This window comes from Mastigoproctus giganteus, chromosome 4 (assembly GCF_048544385.1).
Source record: "Mastigoproctus giganteus isolate SK-2022 chromosome 4, ASM4854438v1, whole genome shotgun sequence".
Classification (NCBI taxonomy): domain Eukaryota; kingdom Metazoa; phylum Arthropoda; class Arachnida; order Uropygi; family Thelyphonidae; genus Mastigoproctus; species Mastigoproctus giganteus.
This window is the reverse complement of record NC_143578.1, coordinates 110686628-110708494: the sequence shown is the minus strand read 5'-3', so window position 1 is coordinate 110708494 and position 21867 is coordinate 110686628. Positions and strand designations below refer to the sequence as shown.

Here is a 21867-nt window from a genome sequence, read left to right as displayed (position 1 = left end):
GCATTATTTAAATTTATATCGTTTTTTTATTAATTGGGTTTAATGACTTAATTGACTAAATTATACAGGGGATTATCGACTACCTTTTTGTCCTATTATCTCTACTTTCCCTTTCCTGTTTGTTTATTTTATTTTATATTATTTTGCGTTTCATTTCGCTCTGCATTATTGCCGTACTACTGGCTGATGATTTTATTTAAATATCATATTTATTTTAACTATCAGATATAATTAGGCATCATGTGGAGGATGTGCATTTGCTGCCTCTAATGATAGCTACATAGCCATATATATTTATTTTTATTACTTTTACCTCACATAATATATATATATATATATATATATACACATTTATATATATATATACACATTTATATATATTTGTATATGTGATTTATGGTTGACACAAAAAGAAAATAGTAAAAGAATTCACCACAACAGACAGTAACAAAAACAAAACCAAAACAAAAATACAATGGAAATATCTGGAATGTAAAAGATAAAGAAACCACAGACTTCAGCAGAAGATACAAGAAGGAAAAAAATAAAAAATAATAAAACTGAAAGTGTATAGTTTGTAGTTAAATTTGTGATAAATATAGTCCGCAACAGAAAAGGAAGTAAATAACACACAAATAAGCAAGAAAAGGATGCTAAAACTTTGACAAGGAGAAAAAAGGTAGAATAGGAAGAACATAGTTTCTCGCTATACTCTCACTCTTGTGTCACCCTTAAATCACATGTACCTACTTGTATCCTCCTCCATATATATTCTCTTTTTGCCTTAACCTCATAAATTTATTAAATTCATTCTAAATTCACAATTTTTTAAACCTTTGTTTTACCTTTATTTCTTGGCATATTCATTGCATCAGAAACAGGTTATTCTGTTGTCTTTTCATGCAATCTTGGTGATTGACTCTAGTGTTGGCAACAACACTAGGGTTGTGCCACTAGTCAATCACCAAGCATTATATGACAATATACTTATCTATTTTTATATGTTTTTTTTTTTTCATACCATGATTTCTTTCGTTCCTATACTTTTTTCCCCCATATATTTATTTTCTCTTTTTCTGTATCTCTTCACTCTGTTACTTATATATATATATATATATATATATATATATATAAATCATCAGGCCTTGTTCTTTCAGCTGTTACAAATTAATATATCGTGGAAACTTTTGTTACCTGATGTCAATAATAACACTTATAACTCAAATTATACATAATTATGACTTGTCAGTTTAATGATAAACTCTGTGTAGAATGCAGTGCTGTAAACAGTTTCAGCAATTTTGCTGGTGTGTTTATATTTCCCAACTGGAATCTGCACAATTACAGTGTTCTCTCATCCTCAGGAAACCTTCCTGTATTTGCAGAAAGGCATCTTTGTGAAAATTTCTGTGGGCAATACATTCTAAGTGTTATTTTGCTTGTTTTAAAATTTATATGATGTGTAGTTTGAACGATAGTATATGTCAGTTAGAATTAGGGCAACTAAAGAGTTTTATCACAGAGTTTTATTTTTAATAAACTGCTCAATCATATCACAGTGTGAGTTCATTGATATCAGGAATGCTGCTTCTAGAAGCCACAGCAGTTTCTCATGGTCATCTATGATTTACAACTGTTATCATGATAACTTTTTTTTTTTTAATGGCAAATTTCTAATTTTCCAGACTTATAGTGGAAATATATATATATGTTAGCATTAGCAAAGGCACATGATGCAAGAAAGCAAGCATATATAGTAACAGCCAAAAAAAAAAAAAAAAAAAACACACCCTTCTCATTTCACCCATCCACTTGCTCCAAATGTTTGTCCAGTTCTGCCTTAAATCTATTTAAGCTACCAACTTCTACAATGACAGATGGAAGTTTGTTCCAGCAATCAACCACCCGCTGGCTAAAGGCAAACTTCCGCACATCTTTCCTATAACTGCCTTTCCTCAATTTGAATTTATGCCCTCGCAGGCGATTATTCTGAGCAAGAGGAAGGATCCCATCAGCATTCAGCTTGCTCAACCCATTCAATGCCTTATACACATCAATCAGATCACCTCGTAGGTGCCTAGTTTCCAGACACTGTAATTTGCAAAACTTAAGCCTTTCTTCATAAGAGCAACCCTTTGTTCCATTCACTAATCGTGTTGCCCTTCTCTTGTTGTCCTTTTGAAATGTTGTGTAGGATTTTCCTTCAACTTTCACCTTAGGACATGAAATTTAATAATCTGTGTGATTATAAATATTAAATATTAAATACAATTTCAGCAAATATTGAGGTTGTAATTGGGCGGATTCCAGTCGTTCCAACAGCTCTATATCCTTCTTAAAATGAGGCCTCCAGACCTGTATAAAGTACTCAAGGTGTGGCCTGACCATTGCCTTATTCAAGAGGATAATCACCTCCTTATCCCTGCTAGAAAAATTCCTGTATATCGTTGACAAGACACTATGAGCTACTCTTGCAGACTGTCTGCACTACTCAGAAAACTTCATATCTGGCTGCACAATTACCCCCAGGTCCTTTTCCCTCTCTACCGTGTCAGTGTAGTACCACACAGTTGATACGTTACTCTGGGATTACTGCTTCTCATATGCAGTACTTTACATTTGTCGATGTTAAACTTCTTAGCCCACCTGTTCAAATTTTATAGATCCTGCTTGCAACAGCATACTGTCATTAACAACCTTCATATCGTCTGCAAACTTGGACGTTAAGCCTGATATACTATTCACCAATATCATTAATAAATACAGAAAACAACAATGGACTCAACACCAAACCCCTGGGGGAACTCCACTAATAACATTAATCCACGAAGAGCAGTGTCCACTGATTACCACTCTCCGTCTCTCTCACTCAACCATCCCTTTATCCATAGCAGCAATTTGCCTCCAAGGCCACACTGCTCCAATTTGTGCAGCGGTCTTCCATGTATATTTCCACTATAAGTCTGGAAACTAGGAGTTTGTCAGGATTTTGACCATCATTATGTATTATTATTATTATTATTATTATTATTATTATTAGCCATATAGTGCAAGAAAGCCTGAGGCTTATGCTGCACCAGCCAAAAAAAATTTCTGAGTTACTCTGAGAGAGAGAGAAGTAGAAGGGAATTACCAAGAAAGAGAAGAATGATGATATCCAACTCAAGCACTTGGGTGTGCCAAGCCCGTACTCACCAAATGTGAGCCCCTGGTTTTTTTATTTTTAATGATAGTGAAATTCTATAGTTACTATCAGTAAAACACATAATAATAGTCATATAATAATGGTCAAGTCCTATGGTTACTATCAAGTAAAACAACGAGCTACCAGCAGTTTTCTGTAATATTAAGTTTCAAAAATCAGCAAAGGCTAATTTCCAATGTTGCCAGATTTGCGAAGTTTGGAAATCTCTGTTCAATTATTTAAAAATTCCTGAAATTAAAAATGTTTATTCAAATGCATGGAAACATGCTTTTTTGTTAAATTAAACTGCTCAGCAAATTTTACCTTTGCAAATCTCTTCATATACCTCTTGACAATTTCAGGATCCGGACATTCTAATTTGCTAATAACATCAAAACACTGAGTAAGCTGAGTGAATACATCCACGACAGAATTTGAGAAGAGAGAATGCTCTGAACTTTGCAGAAACTGAAATGATAAACATTCAACATGAATCATAAGCATTTTACTTGAACGTTTCACTTTGAAACATTAGGACAGAAAGAAAGCAATGCTTTATTTTATTTTATTTTTTTCTTGAAAAAAAAAATGTTCATTCATGTTTATCTTATTGAAGAACAGAAACATTAAGCAGGGACTAACCGGAGGAACAAAAGAATTAAATTCACTTTTTAAAAAAATTTTTTTTATTAATTTTCCTTAAATCCATAATATCATGTTTAGTGATTTCAAAAAGGACTTAAAGACTACTGGTGAATGAAAACCAAATATACGCAGTATATTTGGTTTTCAAATGGAAAATAAGCTGTGATGTGCCTTCAAAGCTGTGATGATATGCTTCAAAATGGAAAATAAGCTGTGAATATACAAAAATAAAACATAGTTTTCAAAGTGTGTTGATTAAGAAACTGAAAAAACAATGCCACTCTGCATTATGATTTTCTGTCTTTAGTGAGAATTTACTGTTCCGACAGTGGCAGAGCATGAACTTATACTCTTTAGAAGCAAACCATCCACATCAGCCTAAAGTTATCATTTTTAGTTGAATAACATTACCCATAAGATAAATATATTATTCATTAAAAATTTAAGCTACTATTGTGATTGGGTTCAGAACTATAATAAAATCCTGCCATAATGAACTTCTCAAAGGGTACATGAATCGTTCCATTGTACCAAAATTTCATTCTAATGAATATTACTGAAAATTAATTCAAATAAGAATCATTATTATAGAAATTCTGTTGCACTTTCAATAATATATATATAAAATAAAATACATGTACTCAAAAGTAAATTCATATAAATAAAATATCTTGCATTTTTATTTATAAGGAATATAGTACTGTAGATATAACTTATTGTTACTTTTCACATATTAATATATAAATTTTGTTTTTAATGTGTTCAATCACCTCCCTCTTACTATAAGAAAATCCAGCTTTATGATGATCAAAATTAAGTGTGGATGTTGTAAGCATTAAAAAAAAAAAAAAAGATTGTTCAGCGGGCAGGAAAATGTATAGTACAGGGTATGATGATGAAATTTTTTCCACATCTTTCCAAACTACTTTTTATTATATAAATGCTTCCATACCCATATTTATAATATGGGTTATACAGTGTATTACATAATTTGCTAGTAGAGTTTTTTTGTTATTGTACACTGGTATATTTTAAGCATAGACTGACTGAAAATAATTTGTTGTTCTGAATTTTCCATCAAAATTATTTCATTCAAATGAAGCATACAAAGCACATATAATAAAGGAAGCCAGGTTGAAGGGAACAAACTGGGCATGGAAATATTTTCATTAAAAGCATTCAGTTTAATGGGATTTCACTTATTTATTCCATCATCAGGCAATAAGTGGCCTTAACCAGCTGTGCTGAGAGGTGAAATAAATATATCGAATGTAAACAGCATTTCAAGCAGCACATGGAAGGAAACTTCTGATTGAAAACATAATTTCCATTACGAGCATAATATTACCTGTATTGCTGGGTTAGATGGACCTGCTACAGCAATTTTGTAAAGAAGCAAGATACTCATTCAATGTAGGCATTGAAAACAGTTTGGAAAAATAATGTTTCTCTGCATTATTCATTTTTGTTTTTACTGCCTACGGACTGTATTGGCCCCCATGTAACAGAGAATGGCCTTATGCTCTTTACAAATGACCAACAATTATTCATGAAGTCAGCTTAAAGTCATTAATATCATAATAATGGATTCACCTTTGTGAGATGCTATTTCATTAAAAACAATATTAGCAACTTTAGTTGTTATGGAGGGTTTCATGGCACATAAGCTACTTTGGCTGTAATGTGCCTATTCCTTTATTATAAAAAGGAAATCAGAAAGTCTCGTACAGTCTGAAAAGTCCTTAATCAGAAAAGATTAAAAATTCCAGTTTGCTTGAGGAAGCGGAAAAATTCAGAAATATTGGCTTTTTCACCAATCAAATTCTCTAGAGTTGTTGGCTGATGAAGGTTAACAGTGATTGCGGGGTTGAAATTCTGTCTTGTTTATAATAGGGGCAGTCAAGGAGAATGTCTGTAATAGTCATCTTTATAGAACAATGTGGACACTGTGGTGGATCATCTCCTGTGAGTAGATGAAGGTGGGTGAGGTGAGTATGACTTAGGGTTGAATTTGAAAGTGTCTGCAATTCTGCCCAGACACGATAGGAGGGAGTATATGATGAGAGCCTTGTCGATCAATTCGGCCCTGAAGAGAATGTGCAAGGCTCAAGGAGTAGAATTTTTCTCAAGAATTTTTAACAAGCACGTTAACAGGAGAGACTGCTTCTACAGGGATGGGATACACTTAAATAGAAAGGGTGCGAGAATATTTGCTGATGCTATCGAGGCAGAGTTAGGTGGGTCAGAAAACTGCTAGCTTGAGGGGATACACGGACTAATAGATTAACAGTAACTGCTGGCAGAGGTAAAAGTGATTCTTGCACTACTTCTTTGGTTTGGTTTTTTTTTTTTTTAGGAGCATTAGCAACTAAGGCCATATTGCTCCGGGAATATGCGGTGGTCATTCCCTGACCTTTCCGCATCCTCGGTATTTGGTGGTGACGGGCTCGAACCCCGGTCTAATCAAGAAGCGTGTGCTATGCACTGCTGCTCCTTCCCACCTGGCTACGGAGGCGCCTGCACTACTTCTATTGAAATGCCATTGAGCAGCAATCTGGAAATCAAGGCAATGGGAAATTCCAGGATTGCTGGGAGTCATAGTGGAACAAGTAAATACACGGGCTGTGTTAGGGTAACTAAGAGTAAAAACAGGTGCATGTATACCAATGCTAGGAGTATAGTTAATAAATTCGATGAGCTGGAAGTGCTAGTCATGACATCAAAGGCAGATATTGTTGAGATATCAGAGACATGGTGTCACACAGACATATGTAGTGCAGAACAGGAATTTGGGTAGTACAATGTGTACAGAAAAGATAGACAGGGCAGGAAGGGAGGAGGAGTTATGCTATTAGTTAAGAAACAAAATCTAAGGAAGTGCATCCAATCGATGTTGGTGGACAATGCAGTGTTGAGTCTGTTAGTGTGACATAAGCACTGGAAAAGGAAAAATGAGAGGTAGGTGTGTGTGTGTGTTATAGGCCTAATGAAACTGATGAGCATAATGAGCAATTGTGCAGACAAATAGAGTGGGCCAGTAAATTCGAGTGTCTTATAATGGGGGATTTTAATTTCCAGATATTGACTAGAATTTGTGGTTTGGTCACTCATGCACTAGCAAGGCTCTTGTGGATTTATTGGATGATTGTTTTCAACAGCTGCATGTTCGGGAGGCAACTAGAGGGAGTAATACTCTTGATCTGATTATCAGTAAGGATTCTTCATGCATCAAGAATCTGCAGATAAAGGAACCACTAGGTGGCAGTGATCACAGTGTGCTGAAGTGGGATTTACTCAAAGAGGTAACTACCATCAAGGGTAAAGGGAAGAGTTTTTACTTTCGTAAAGGTGACTACGGTGGTCTGAGACAGTATTTAAATTCTATACGGTGGGACCAACTGATGATGTTACCAACAGCAAATTCAAAATGGGAAGCATTGAAAGAATTAATCTTGGAAGCTACTAGGCTTTTCATACCAACAGAGAAATATTGTTCAAGATTTAGACATAAATCGATGTCAGATAAACTAATTAGACACGTGACAGAGAAGAAAAATGCATGGGATACATATAAATTAACATGTGACACAGAAGCCTATGATAGATATAAGCTGGTCTGTAACAAAGTTACAAAGGAGGTTAGCCAGGCGAAAGCAGATTACGAAAAATCTTTGGCAAAGGATGCAAAGAAAATCAGCAAAGAGTTCTTTACTTATTTAAACTCTAGAAGGAAAGGGGATGAATCAAATTGGTCCACTTGATATCGATGGTTCAACTGTTGATGATCCTGCTCAGGTAGCTAACAAACTAAATGAATATTTTGCATCAACATTCATACATGAGGAGTTATTCAGGGAGGGGAATGCCAGAGGTGTATTCAACTCTGGCAGTAAGCTAGATAATCCTGTAATAACTGAGAGTAAAGTGGAGGAGAAATTGTTGAAGATAAACACAAGAAAGGCACCTGGGGTGGATGGAATCTATACATTTATATTAAAAGAGGCGGCAAAGGAAGTAAGCAAACCCTTAGCCATAATTATGAGAGCTTCCTTGGACTCAGGGGAGGTACCCATGGACTGGAGATGTGCAAATGTGACCCCAATCCACAAAGGAGGATCAAAGGGAGACACAGGTAATTATGGACCTGTTAGTTTAACTTCTGTTCCAGGGAAATTAATGGAGGCACTGGTTAAAGAAGCAATGCAGGATCATCTAGACAAGACTTCAGTTATAGCTCGGACACAGCATGGGTTTGTTAAGGTAAAGTTTTGTCTGACTAATTTGAATGGATACTATGATGTAGTCACAAAAGAACTGGATGCAAAGAATCACTTTGATATCATATATTTGTATCTTAGAAAAGCCTTTGATACCGTTGCACATGGAAGACTACTGCACAAGTTGGAGCAGTGTGGCACTGGAGGCAAATTGCTGCTATGGATAAAGGGTGGCTCAGTGGGAGAAGACAGAGAGTTGTAATCAACGGACACTGCTCTTCGTGGACTAATGTTATTAGTGGAGTCCCTCAGGGTTCAGTGTTGGGTCCATTTTTGTTTTTGTATTTATAAATGATATTGATGATGGTATATCAGGCTTAATGTCCAAGTTTGCAGACGATACGAAGGTTGGTAGGGTTGATAATAACATTAATGACAGTACACTGCTGCAACAGGATCTAGAAAAGTTGAGCAGATAGGCTGAGAAGTTGCAAATGAAGTTTAACATTGACAAATGTAAAGTACTACATATGGGAAGTAGAAATCCCAGAGTAATGTATCAACTCTGTGGTACCACACTGACAGTGGTACAGAATGAAAAGCACCTGGGGGTTTTGCAGGCAGATATGAAGTTTTCTGAGCAGTGCAGATGGTCTGCAAGAGTAGCTCATTGTGTCTTGTCAATGATATACAGGAATTTTTCTAGCAGGGATAAGGAGGTGACTGTGTACAGGTCTGGAGGCTTCATTTTAAGAAGGATGTAGAGTGTTGGAATGAGTACAGAGAAGGGCAACAAGATTAGTGAATGGAACAAAGGGTTGCTCTTACGAAGAAAGGCTTAAGTTTTGAATTATAGTGTCTGGAGACTAGGCACTTGCGAGGTGATCTGATTGAGGTGTCTAAAGCCATGAATGGTTTGAGCATGCTCAATGCTGATGGGATTCTTCCTCTTGCTCAGAATAATCGCCTGAGAGGGCATAAATTCCAATTGAGGAAAGACGGTTGTAGGATAGATGTGCCGAAGTTTGCCTTTAGCCAGTGGGTGGTTGATTGCTGGAACAAACTTCCATCTGTCGTTGTACAAGTTGATAGCTTAAATAGATTCAAGGCAGAACTTGACAAACATTTGGAGCGAGCGGATAGATGAAATAAAGGTTTTTTTTTTTTTTTTTTTTTTTTTGGCTGATGCTATATAAACTTGCTTTCTTGCATCATGTGGCTTTGCTAATGCTATTCTTGCTCTTGAAAGGATTACTTCTTCTTGTCTTGATGTATGGACACTGGAGTGTCCATACCATCATACCATCATATCATCATGCCATAGTGCTCTCCATTCTGATAGGCATGTAGCATGAATCATTAGTGCATAGTCTGATACTGGAACAGCGATATTGGTTAAATCTAAGGTGGTTGGGTTTTTTGCTCTTAGTCTTGTGCTCCTCCTTCTCAAGTTCCTGCAGCTCCTCAGTGGTCAGCTCTTCCCTGTGCTCCTCCACATCACCATCACTCACATCCAGACCCATGGACCTGCCCAGAGAGACAATATCCTCCACTAGAGGCACAGCCTCAAAGTCCCTTTCAGTCACTGCTTCTGGCCACAAATTCCTCCAAGCAGAGTTCATTGTTCTGTAGGAAACTTCCTGCCAGGCTTTGTCAATGAGAGATATGCAATGGACAATAGTAAAGTGATTGTTCCAGAACTATCTCAGGGTTAATTCTGTGTCAGAGGTCACTTTAAAGCACCTCTGGAATAGTACTGTAGTGTAGAGTTTCTTGAAATTACTGATGACCTGCTGGTCTATGGGCTGAATGAGAGGAGTCGTGTTAGGGAGGAGGAACTTTACAGTGATGAAGTCAAACTCCAGCAGCACATAGTCCTGCAAGCTTGGAGGGTGAACTGGAGCATTGTCCATTATGAGGAGGGCCTTCAGAGGCAGGTTTTTCTCCTCTAAATAACTTTTTACACTTGGCCCAAACATAACATTAAACCACTCGCTGAAATATTCTCTGGTTACCCAAGCCTTGCTGTTTGACCTCCACATCACAGGTAACTGAGTTTTCTGCACGTTATGTTTCTTAATGGCCCTCGGGTTTTCAGAGTGGTAGATCAGGTCCTGTATAGGTCCTGTTAGACATTTTCTTCCAAAACAGGCCTGTTTCGTCACAATTAAAAACTTGTTGGGGAAAAAAACCCTCAGCCTCCACAAATTCCCCAAACTCTGTAACAAAATCATTGGCGGCATCTTTATCAGCACTGGCTCCCTCTCCATGCCTCACAACACTGTGAATGCCAGTCTTCTTAAAATTATCAAACCAGCCATGGCTGGCTTTAAACACTTCACTTTCTTGGCTTGTTCCTGCCTTGTTTTTCAAAAGATTGGCATGCATCAGTTTTGCCTTTTTGCAAATCGTTGCCTCCAATACGCTATCACCAGCACACTGTTTTTCTGTTATTCAGATCAAAAGCAATTTCTCAACATGCTCTAATGTCCCTGATCTTTGTTTGGTAATCAATTTTACCCCCTTCGCAACGTTAGCAGATTTAATAACGTCTTTGTTTTTCACAATCCTAATACCGTCGTTCTCGGCATACGGTATGCAGCAGCCAAGTCCCGGATACGCATGCCACTTTCATACTTTTCAACAATCTCTTTTTTCACCTCCATGGTGATCCTAACCATTTTCTTCGTTGCTTGGCTCTTCACATTAACTTTCTTAGAACTCGTGGTTAATGAATTTACAAAAAATTTACGCGAAAAAACACAAAATCACGTGAAAATTCACAGAGAGTTATAGTGCGGGTTGTTCACTGAATGGTAGAAACTGTCGTACTGACGCTTGTGGGCAGTCGTGGCAGAGATGTCAGATCTTATCCCCTCTCCAAAAACCAAATTCAGTTGATCAAGGACGTAAGCGCGCACATGTCCTCGGTCGGTTTTATTCGGAAAGCCGAGTGAGGACGGGCGCGCGTACTTTGCTAGCGTCTGTCCTTGGTCAGCTTTTATTTGGTTTTTGGAGAGGGGTAAGATCTGGCATCTCTGAGTCGTGGCTTTGTCTCGAGAGGTAAATAAGGGCAGCGCACGGTGTCGTGACTCATTTTGACGCATGCGAGTCGTATTCCAAACAAATTTTTTTGCGTCCAAACAGGATGCATACCAAGTTGGACTTATTCCAAAGCAGACGTATACCAAGGTACCACTCTACCTTTGATTGTGAACTGCATGAAGTTATCTGATATTTGATGCTTGCAAAATATTCTTTCCCCATTGACAGAGGTAAGTGTCACAGGTCGGTATAGGAGGTGGAACCCATGGTGGTTGAGTACATGTTGCTACCTGTTGTATGGAATGGAATGGAAACATTCCAAACCTGCATTAGTTCAAGAAGGCAAAGATCAGCTGGTTTTACTATGCTAGGTTTATTTCTTTACAGATTTTCTAATGGTAGATTGAAAAGGTATGACTGAATGGGATGTGAAGCACAACTTTGTATCTTGACAGAGTACTTCAGCAACAGAGATTTCCTACATAAAGATAGTGGGGGCTCATGAGCATCAATGTAAAGGCTGTGTGCTGGCAATGTTCTGAATGCACCAAGTGCAATCCTTAGTGCAGCATGTTGAACTAGATCAAGCCAGCATAATGCACTCTTTCTGGCAGAATCATAAATGGGAGCTCCATAATCAAGACAGGATCTGATTAATGCCCTGTATAATCGAAGTAGGGAGATATCAATCTGCACCCCAGGTTAGGGAAGATAGTGCACTAAGTATGTTTATCTTTTTTAGACAGGCTGTACATACTTTTTAATGTGCAATAAGAAATTTAGCTTGTTGTCCATGATTAATCCTAGAAATCTGATGTTATTAGTGACTGGGATGGAGATATTAGAGATATGAAGTTAAGGATCCAAATAAAACTTGCGTTGTCTACAAAAATGGATAGCAACTGTTTTCTACTGCGAAAGTCTACAGCCGTTGGTGCTGGCCCATTGCTGTATTTTATTTAGTGATATCTGAAGCTGTCGTTCAATAGATCTCGTGTTTTGAGAATGATAAGAAGATGGAAAGATCATCTGCATAAAGGTAAGTCTATACGGTATTTGGAAGTTTAGTGATAGAATCTATTTTAAGAGCAAAAAGAGTGGCACTCAGTACTGATCCCTGTGGAACACCTTCTTCCTGAATGAACGTTGCAGAAAACGAATGCTGGTATCGATCAAGAGAGTAAAGATCTATGGAAACCATTACTAGATGTTCATGGCGTTTTGGCATTCCAAAATTGCCTGTTTTGGAATGCCAAAACAGTAGAGAGAGAAATAATAGTTTTAAATACAGAAAAGTCTCTTTTCTATAAAAAGTTTCTTTTAGACAAATGTACAAAGTTTATAAGATATCAGTAGTAGAAGAGTATAATTAAATTTACACAGCAAAACTATTATATATTATTATTATTAGCTACATGGTGCAAGGAAGCCTGAGGCTTATGCTGCACCAGCCAAAAAAAAAAAAAAAAAAAAAAATCCTGAGTTACCCTGGGAAAGAGAGTGAGATTGTCAAAACTAGAAGGGAATAACCAAGAAAGAGAAGAATGATGTTATCCAGCTCAAGACCCAGGGTGTGTGCCAAGCCCATACTCACCAGATGTGAGCCCCTGGGGTTGATATGCTGCACCAGCCAAAAAAAAAAAAATTTCTGAATTACCGAGTGAGAGGAAAAAAAAAACAAAAGTCAGAAGTAGAAGGGAATCATCAAGAAGGAGAAAAATGATGATATTCAGCTCAGGACACTGGGTGTGCCAAGCCCATACTCACCAGATGTGAGCCCCTGGGGATTAATATGACCCAGAGGTGAAAAGAAAAAAAAAAAAAAAAAAACCCAAATAAAAACTAGTTATTTTCATGAGTTAATATATTAATTTTTGTTATTATTGTATTAAATTATTTATATTAAAAATCTGGAACTGCACATGACCTGATATAGGACTCTATATTGGCTTTACTAATTTACTGATCTATTAGTATTAAGCAATAGCCACATAGTGCAAGGAAGCCTATGGCTTATGCTGCACCAGCCAAAAAAAATGAAAAATAAAATAATAATAAGAATAAAAAATAATAATAATTAATAAGAGAAAAGGAAATGGACAACCTCTCCTCCTGTCAGTAATTATCCAGCTGACCTTTGAATTTCCACAAACTGGTCAGCCTCTACCACCCATATAGGTAACTTATTCTAGTAATTTACAACTCGCTGGCTAAAATAAAAGTTCCTGCAATCGAGTCTAGATGTTGTCCCCCACCCCATAACTTGACATCATGACCCTTTTTTTGGAATCATTTAAAACAGTGAAAATTTTGTCCTCATTCATTTTGCTTATGCCTCTCAGAGTCTTAAACAGTCTTAAATGAAGTCTCCTCTAAGGCGCCTAGTTCCCAAGCTATGCAACCCACATATTCGAAGTCTTTCCTCATATGGATGCCCTTTTGCCAATTTCACCAGGCTAGTTATCTGTCTTTAGACCCTTTCAAGGAGCACAATGTCTTTCTTTAGGTGCAGTCTAACAATTGCCTCATATAATGGGATTATGATGTCCTTATCTCTACTAAAAATTGTTCGATAAATCATCGATAGGACACCAAGGGCCTTCCTTGCAACTAGTCTACAATGCTCGGAGAACTTCATGTCTGACCGTACTGTAGTACCCAAGTCTCTTTCCTCCACTACTGGCTTTAGTTCAACTCCGCCAAGTGTATAAGTTATTTTGGGGTTACTGTTCCAGTGCAATACCTTACACTTTGCTGGATTAAAGCATAGCTACCATTTTTCTGACCATTTCTGAAGTCTACCTAGGTCATTCTGAAGCAGCTCTGCTTGGCGCCAATCATTAACTACTCTACCAATCTTTACATCATCTGCAAATTTAGACATCACGCCCTCTATCCCTTCAGTGATGTCATTTATGAAAATCAAAAACAGTGGTCCTAATACCTTGGGGAAACCACACTTCTTACATCAACTCAATCTGAGGAATAACCATTTATCACAACCCTCTGCCCCCTGCCCTGAAGCCATTCAGCTATCCATGTAAGGATTTTCCCTGGGATTCAAACCCATTCCAGCTTATAAAGTAGCTGCTCATGTGGGACTGAGTCAAATGCTTTGCTGAAATCCAAATAAACAATGTCGAAATTATTCCCAAAGTCCAGCTCTTGAATGACCATGTCAAAATAGCTAACCAGATTAGTTAAACATGGATTTCCCTTTACAAAACCATGATGAGTGTCCTTCAGAATTCCATTTCTAAGTGATCCCAAATTCTACCCTTGATCATAGTCTCCATGATTTTCCTTACTACTGAAGTTAAACTAACCGGCCAGTAATTTCCAACTGCACTCTTGGAATCGCCCTTATGTATTGGAGATACATTGGCACTTTTCCAATAAAACGGAATTACTCACGAGTCCAGTGATGCTCTCATAATTAGCCTCAATGGTTTTATTCACTCACTTGCCACCTGTCTTAAGATTATAGGGTATATGTCGTCAACCCCAGGAGCCTTACTGGCCTGTAGGCTCGAAAATTTTTTCATTACATAAATAGGTGAAATTTTAACATCATTAGTTAGTTACATTTTTTTTCAAATTCACTCCCATAATTTTCGTATTGATGTAAAGGGTTTTTCTTCTGTAAATATCAATGCGAAGTAACTGTTGAGTTCACTGCAACTTCAGCTGGGATATCTACTACTATTCCTTCAGTGGGTTCTGATCTGGTTTGTCTTTTTCTTTGCATTTCCGAAGAATTTCTTATTAGCATTAGCAGGGCATATGATGCAAGAAAGCAACTTTATATAGCATTGCCCCAACTTTATATAGCATTGCCCCAAAAAAAAAAAAAAAAAAAAACCTCCCCATTTCATCCATCCATTGACTCCAAATGTTTGTCTAGTTCTGCCTGGAACTTATTTAAGTTGCTGACCTCCACTACAACAGATGGAAGTTTGTTCCAACTATCAACCACCCGCTGGCTAAAGGAGAATTTCTGCACATCCATTTTACAATTGTCTTTCCTCAATTTGAATTTATGCTCCCTCAGGAGAGTAATCTGAGCAAGAGGAAGAATGCCATTAACACTGAGCTTGCTCAATCCATTCAAGGGCTTATACATCTCAGTTAGATCACCTCGCAGGTGCTTAGTCTCCAGAAGCTGCAATTTTCAGAACTTAAGCCTTTCTTGGTAATACTAACCATTTGTTCCACTCACCAATCTTATTGGCCTTCTCTGTACTCGTTCCAGCAGCTCCACATCTTTTCTAAAATGAGGCCTCCAGACCTGTATACAGAACTCAAGGTGTGGCCTGATCATTGCCTTATACAAGGGGACAATCACCCCTTATCTCTGCTAGCAAAATTCCTGCATATCATTCACAAGACACCATGAGCTACTCTTGCAGCCTTTTTTGCATTTTCAGAAAATATCATATCTGACTGCACAATTAAACCCTGAGTGTAATACCACCCAGTTGATAAGTTACTCTAGGGTTACTGCTGCCCATAGGCAGTACTTTACATTTGTCAACATTAAACTTCAGTTGCCACCTCTCAGCCCATTTGCTCAACTTTTCCAGATCCTGTTGCAGTAGCGTACTATCATCACTGTCATTAGCAACCCTGCCAACCTTCGTATCGTCTGAAATTGAATCCTAACATACCTTTGTTAATCCTGATATACCTTCATCAATATCATTGATAAATACCGAAAACAACAATGCGCCCAACACCGAACCCTGGGGGACTCCACTAATAACATTAGGCCATGAAGAGCAGTGTTCATTGATAACCACTCTGTCATCTCCCACTCAACCAACCTGTCATCTATTGTAGCAACTTGCCCTTAATGCCATACTGCTCCAATTTGTACAGTAGTGTTCCATGTGTCACAGTAGCAAAAGCTTTCCTAAAATCCAAGTATATGATATCAAAATTATTTTTCACATTCAATTCCTTTGTGACCACATCATAGTATCCAATAAAATTTGTCAGACAAGACTTCTCCTTAACAAACCCATGGTCTATACTATAGCTGCAGTCTTGTCTAGATGAACCTGCATCGCTTCCTTAACCAGTGACTCCATTAATTTCCCTGGAACAGAAGTTAGACTAATAGGTCTGCAATTACCCACATCACCCTTTGATCTCCTTTTGTGAATTGGGGAGACATTTGCAAATGTCTCCCTTGAGTTCAAGGAAGTTTTCATAATTATTGCTAAGGGTTTGCTTACTTCCTTTGCTGCCTATTTTAATAAAACTGGATAGATCTCCTCACCCCATTAAACATAAGGAAGACAACTTCCTTATGTTTAACTTCAACAAGTTCTCCTTGCTTTAAGTTATTACAAAATCACTTAGCTCCCCATTTGAGCTTGATAAGCATCTATCCCTCTCTTGCCCTCATGTGTGAATTTGGATGCAAAATACTAATTTAGTTTGGCTGCTATCTGAGAATGATCATCCACAGTCAAACTACTGATATTAAATGGACCAACCTGATCCATCCCCTTCCTTTTAGAGTTTTTATTCCCCCTTTGTCTTTTTTCCAGAGATTTCTCATAATCTGCTTTTGCCAACATAAACTTTTTTTGTGGCACTATTACTGATCAATTTGTAGCTGTTATAGGCTTCAATATTTTTTATTGCTCTGCGACTTTTCCAAGCTGTCTTTTTCTGCTCAAGTAATCTGGCAACTTCATTATTCATCCAACTTGGAATCCTCCTGGTGGAGTATTTTTTAAATGGTATATATGCATTCAAGGCTTTGTGATTATTGTTTTAAAGGTATACCTTAATTCAATGGTATTCACTATCTGTGAGATATCTACCCTGTTAATAGAAGCCATGTAGCATCTTGTTGTTGCTGTTGAGTTTAACGACACATAGGCTGCTAGGGCCACATTGTGCCTTTCTAATGGTGAATATGAAATATTAGCTTAATTGTGATAACTATATTTTATGATATATTCCTATACAATTTAGGAAAGTAAATAGTTCTTTTTCATTAGAATCATCTCCCAGAATCTGTAATAAATTTATTGATGACTGTGTATTAGCTATTGATTTAAAGGTGTTTAAGCAGATATTTTGAAAGTGGGGACAGTCCACTAACAAATGGTGAATGGTCAGTTGTACTTGACACGATGTACATTGGGGAGCACTGTCATTAGTTAATAGATACAGGTGATATAGATATAATAAAGATATATCTATATAAATTTATTATATAGATATAATAAATACAGGTGAGTGAGATGAGTATGCCCAATCCTTAGCCTTCCTAAAATTATTTCATCTCGCCTGTTTTTTCGGAAGCTGGAGAGCCACAGCTTTGGTTCCGGTTTTATTTGGCAGTTTATTTCCTGGATAACCTTTCCAGATTAATGACCAGATTAATGACCAATTAATGAATTATACATGCTTTATGGATAATGTGTTTGTAATCTGTATATGGAATTTGAAAAGTCTGCGAAATAGTGGTTTCTGGTTGTTGGGCTGCATGATCTGCTCTTTCATTGCCAGCTATTCCAGAATGTCCTGGAATCCAGCAGAATGCCACAGTTTGGTTCAATTCCTTACAGGCTTAGAAGGTAACTTAGAATGAATCTGTTTTATTACAGGGTGAGAGGAGCTGGTATTAATATTTATGGCAGAGACAGCACTGAGTGAGTCAGTGTACATTAAAGCAGACGGAATTAGATGTTCAATAATGTGATTCAGAGCTAAGTTTATAGCATAGAGCTCAGCAGTGAAGATACTGTATTCTATTGGCAATGAGACAGAAGTACTAAATGATGGGGAGATTGCAGCAGCACCTACTTGGGTCTCGGTTTTTGATCCATCTGTATAATTTCACATGCGTTTGAATTAGAAAGAGTGTAAGTTGCACGTAACTGTGCGATATTGGAAGGAGACAGCATGTTCTTTCCCCACTGTTGAAAGTAGTCATCATATATTGCACAGATATTTTTCTGGGTGGATCTGGTGGTGTTTTGTCCTGAAATATATTGCTGATTTCTATATTCCATGATTCAGCCACCTCCTTAAATCTAAGCAGAGCAGGTCGGTTTTCATTAGGTTTACTGGTGTAAAATGACTCGCATTCAGTATTGTAGAGACATCTCCAACAAGGATGAGAGGGACTACAGATTTTTGCAGCATACATCAGAAGTAATGTTTTTCTGCAAAGATGTAAGGGAGGTTCATGAGCTTTGATGCAAAGGCTCTGAACCGGGGAGGTTCTGAATGCACTTAGAGCGACTCTCAAAGCATAGTGCTGGATGGTGTTTAGTCATTCTAAAGTACTTTTCCTCACTGAATCATATACTGGAGAGCCATAGTCCAAGCGAGACCTGATGAGAGCTCTATAAAGATGGATGAGGGTATGATGATCAGCGCCCCATGACACGGATGACACACACTGGAGGATGTTTAATTTCTTCAAGCAGATGGCTTGAAGATAGGCCACATGTGCTTGAAAGTTCAGTTTCCTGTCTAGTATCAGGCCAAGGAAATGGACAGCGTGAGCAAGAGGAATTGGCACGTTATTTATCTTTAGCTCTGGATCAGGATGAAGTGACTGAAGTTTGCAAAAATGAGTGGTAGTGGTTTACTGTTCAGTGAGATGATATCCATTGCGTAAGGTCCAGGAATGAATTCTCGTTAAAGCAATTTGTAGCTGTCTTTCGATAGCATTCATGCTTGCGATTGGCAGAATATGGTGAGATCGTCAGCATACATGTATACTTCAATCGTTTTTGGAAGTTCTAAAATATTGTTGATCCTAATCGCATATAGGTTTGGACTCAATATGGAACCCTGTGGGACACCCTCTTCTTGAATGTGAGATGTTGACAGCATGTTTTTATATCGGACCTGAAATGTACGCAATTTTAAAAAGTTCTGAATTATTAAAGGAAGATGTCCTCTCAGCCTTAACTGATGCATATCTTTAATAATACCATGACGCCATGTGGTATCAAATGCTTTATGAATATCCAGATTGACCACCACTAGATACTGCCTTCTGACGAAGGCATTACGAATGTTGGATTCAATTTTTACAAGTACATCTAGGGTGGACCTGTTTTTACGGAAGCCATATTGGTGATCAGAAAGGAGATTTTCGGAGTCTAGAATCCAGGTGAGCCTCTTATGTACCATCCTTTCAAAGATTTTGCCCAAACAGCTTGTCAATGATATTGGTCTGTAATTCTCAACTAGAGAGGGATCTTTGCCTGGTTTTGGAACAGCACAAATATAGGAATGACGGCATGACAGAGGATACATATTTTCTGAGAAGATCCGGTTACAAAAGAGTAATAGTATGCAGAGATCGGCTTCACACAGATGCTTCAGCATAACGTAGTGAATGTCGTCTGGTCCTGCTGCGCTGTTCGGAGATTTGCTCAAAGATTCTTTCAGTTCAGATAGAGTAAACAGCTGGTTATATGGAAGTGAAAGTCTAGTTGCGAAATTAAACTTATGACGTTCTGAATCAGTTTTACTACTTTGAAAGGAGATCATATAAGAGGAACAGGCAGAAATGTTATAAAAGATTCGGCTAAAGCATTTGCAATGTCAGTAGGAGAGGATAGGTCCTGCATTGTATTATCAGAGATGGCAGCGGTATAAATTTCCCATTGACAGCTTGAATTTTTTTCCAAATGATTCGAGTGTCAGTATTTTTGTTAATAGCTGAGGCGAATTTAATCCAGGAGTCACATTTTGTTGTCTGCCTAATTTGTCTTTGGCTCTGAGTTTTTTGTACATAATTAGGTTGGTGGTAGTTGGAAATTTGCGAAACTGGTTCCAGGCACAGTTTTTTTTTCTCGTTTTGCTTTGGAGCATTCTTCATTCCACCAATGATTTCGGTGTACATGCTTGAGATGATCAGATTTTGGAATGGAAATTTCTGCTGCAGATAATATATGGCTTGTAATGTGATCAGTTAAGTCATCAATATGTTTTTGTTGTACATATAGTTTGTCAAGTAGGACACAAGTTGAATAGTTTTTCCAGTCTGCTTTATGAAAGTTCCAAGTACGGCCTTTAGGACATGACACCGTTTGTGTTTGAATTGAACTGATGATAGGAAAATGGTCACTGTGGAATGGATCATTTAGCACTAACCATTCCATGCTTGGAAAAAGAGATGCCGAACATATGGATAAGTCTATGGCTGCAGCTTGTTCTGCTGCAGATAATATATGGCTTGTAATGCGATCAGTTACGTCATCAATATGTTTTTGTTGTACATATAGTTTGTCAAGTAGGGCACAAGTTGAATAGTTTTTCCAGTCTGCTTTATGAAAGTTCCAAGAAGTACGGCCTTTAGGACATGACACCGTTTGTGTTTGAATTGAACTGATGATAAGAAAATGGTCACTGTGGAATGGATCATTTAGCACTAACCATTCCATGCTTGGAAAAAGAGATGCTGAACATATGGATAAGTCTATGGCCGATGTAGTACCTGTAGGTAGTTGGATATGAGTTGGAGAGCCAGAATTTAACAGAGTCAGGTTATGGTTATCCAGGAATATTTCTATTAATTGGCCTCTCCTAACCATGGTGGAAGATCCCCACAATGGATGGTGACCGTTGAAATCGCCGAGTAAACAGACTGGAGGTGGCAGTTGTGTGATAAGATTGTCAAGTTCAGTCTGGAAGCAAGGATAATTCGGTGGGATATAAATGGATGCAAGGGTTAACGATATTCCCATTGCTATCCAAACCGCTACAACTTCTAAGGAGGTTTGTAGTTGGAGATGTCTTGATGGTATGTTAATTTTGATAAGAATAGCCACCCCACCACGAGGAGGACTGTCAGAATCCCTGTCTTGCCTAAACATAGTATAATTTTTAATTTTCAGAGAAACCTGTGGTGATAAAAAGGTTTCCTGTAAAGATACACCTATTGCTTCAGTTTGTATGAGTAAATCATTCAAGTCATCTATATTACTGTGTAATCCTCTACAGTTCCATTGAAGGAATTTATTCATTGGTTGGAGTTATTTGAGGAAGATTGATCTGACTGTTTTTGTCTGCTTAGTTTTGATTTTTCATTTCTGGGAAAGGTTGGGTATCCTGTATCCATGGTATCATTAGCATGTAACTCTAGTACTGTGTTTTTATCCTCTGACTGAACTTCCATTTCCATATTGCTTGCGTGGTTTCACTTTCTTCTGGTTTTCAATAGCAGCTGATTTTGTTGTTTCAAGGCAAGGTTGAGATAGCATCAGTTGAGATGCTGATTGGGGTGTTGCTGGTCTCATTGACTGTAGTTTTCTTATTGTAAGTTAGCACAGTTTTGACCCAGGTGGCAAAGGAAATATTCAGTTTGATGGAGACATCTGTTTGGGTTGCAGATGAGCGGCTATTTTTGGTGACCGATGCATATGATTGGCTAGGCATGGTTAGCATTATTTGCTTTCTTGCTTCAGGGTATGTGACTTTATGCTCCACTTTATACTTCTGGAATTTTTTCCCTGTTTTCCAAAGGTCACATGCTTTAGAAAATGCAGGATGGCGTCCTTTAAAGTTTGGGCAAGTGGGAGTGGAAGCTGTACAGTCTCCTTGGAGCCGCAAACAGGGCACACAGCATCGCCTCGGCATGCTGTCTGAGAATGGCTGTACTTTTGGCACTTAAAGCAGTGAATGGGATTCGGGATGTAAGATCAAATCTTGCAGTTTAAGTAACCTGCTTTTACAGAAGATGGGAGATTTGGAGTACTGAATGTCAAAATAATGGACCTGGTTGGTAATAGG

The 21867-nt window shown here is 37.7% G+C and overlaps 1 protein-coding gene across 1 annotated transcript in view; it reads right to left on the bottom strand.

Annotated features, from left to right (window-relative positions):
- unc-13 (protein unc13 homolog) overlaps positions 1 to 21867 on the bottom strand; it is a 1321962-nt gene that overhangs the window by 233644 nt on the left and 1066451 nt on the right. Inside the window, exon 32 of the mRNA XM_090372343.1 lies at positions 3509 to 3652. Coding sequence (XP_090228469.1) covers positions 3509 to 3652 — 144 coding nt within the window. The remainder of the gene's footprint in view (positions 1 to 3508; positions 3653 to 21867) is intronic.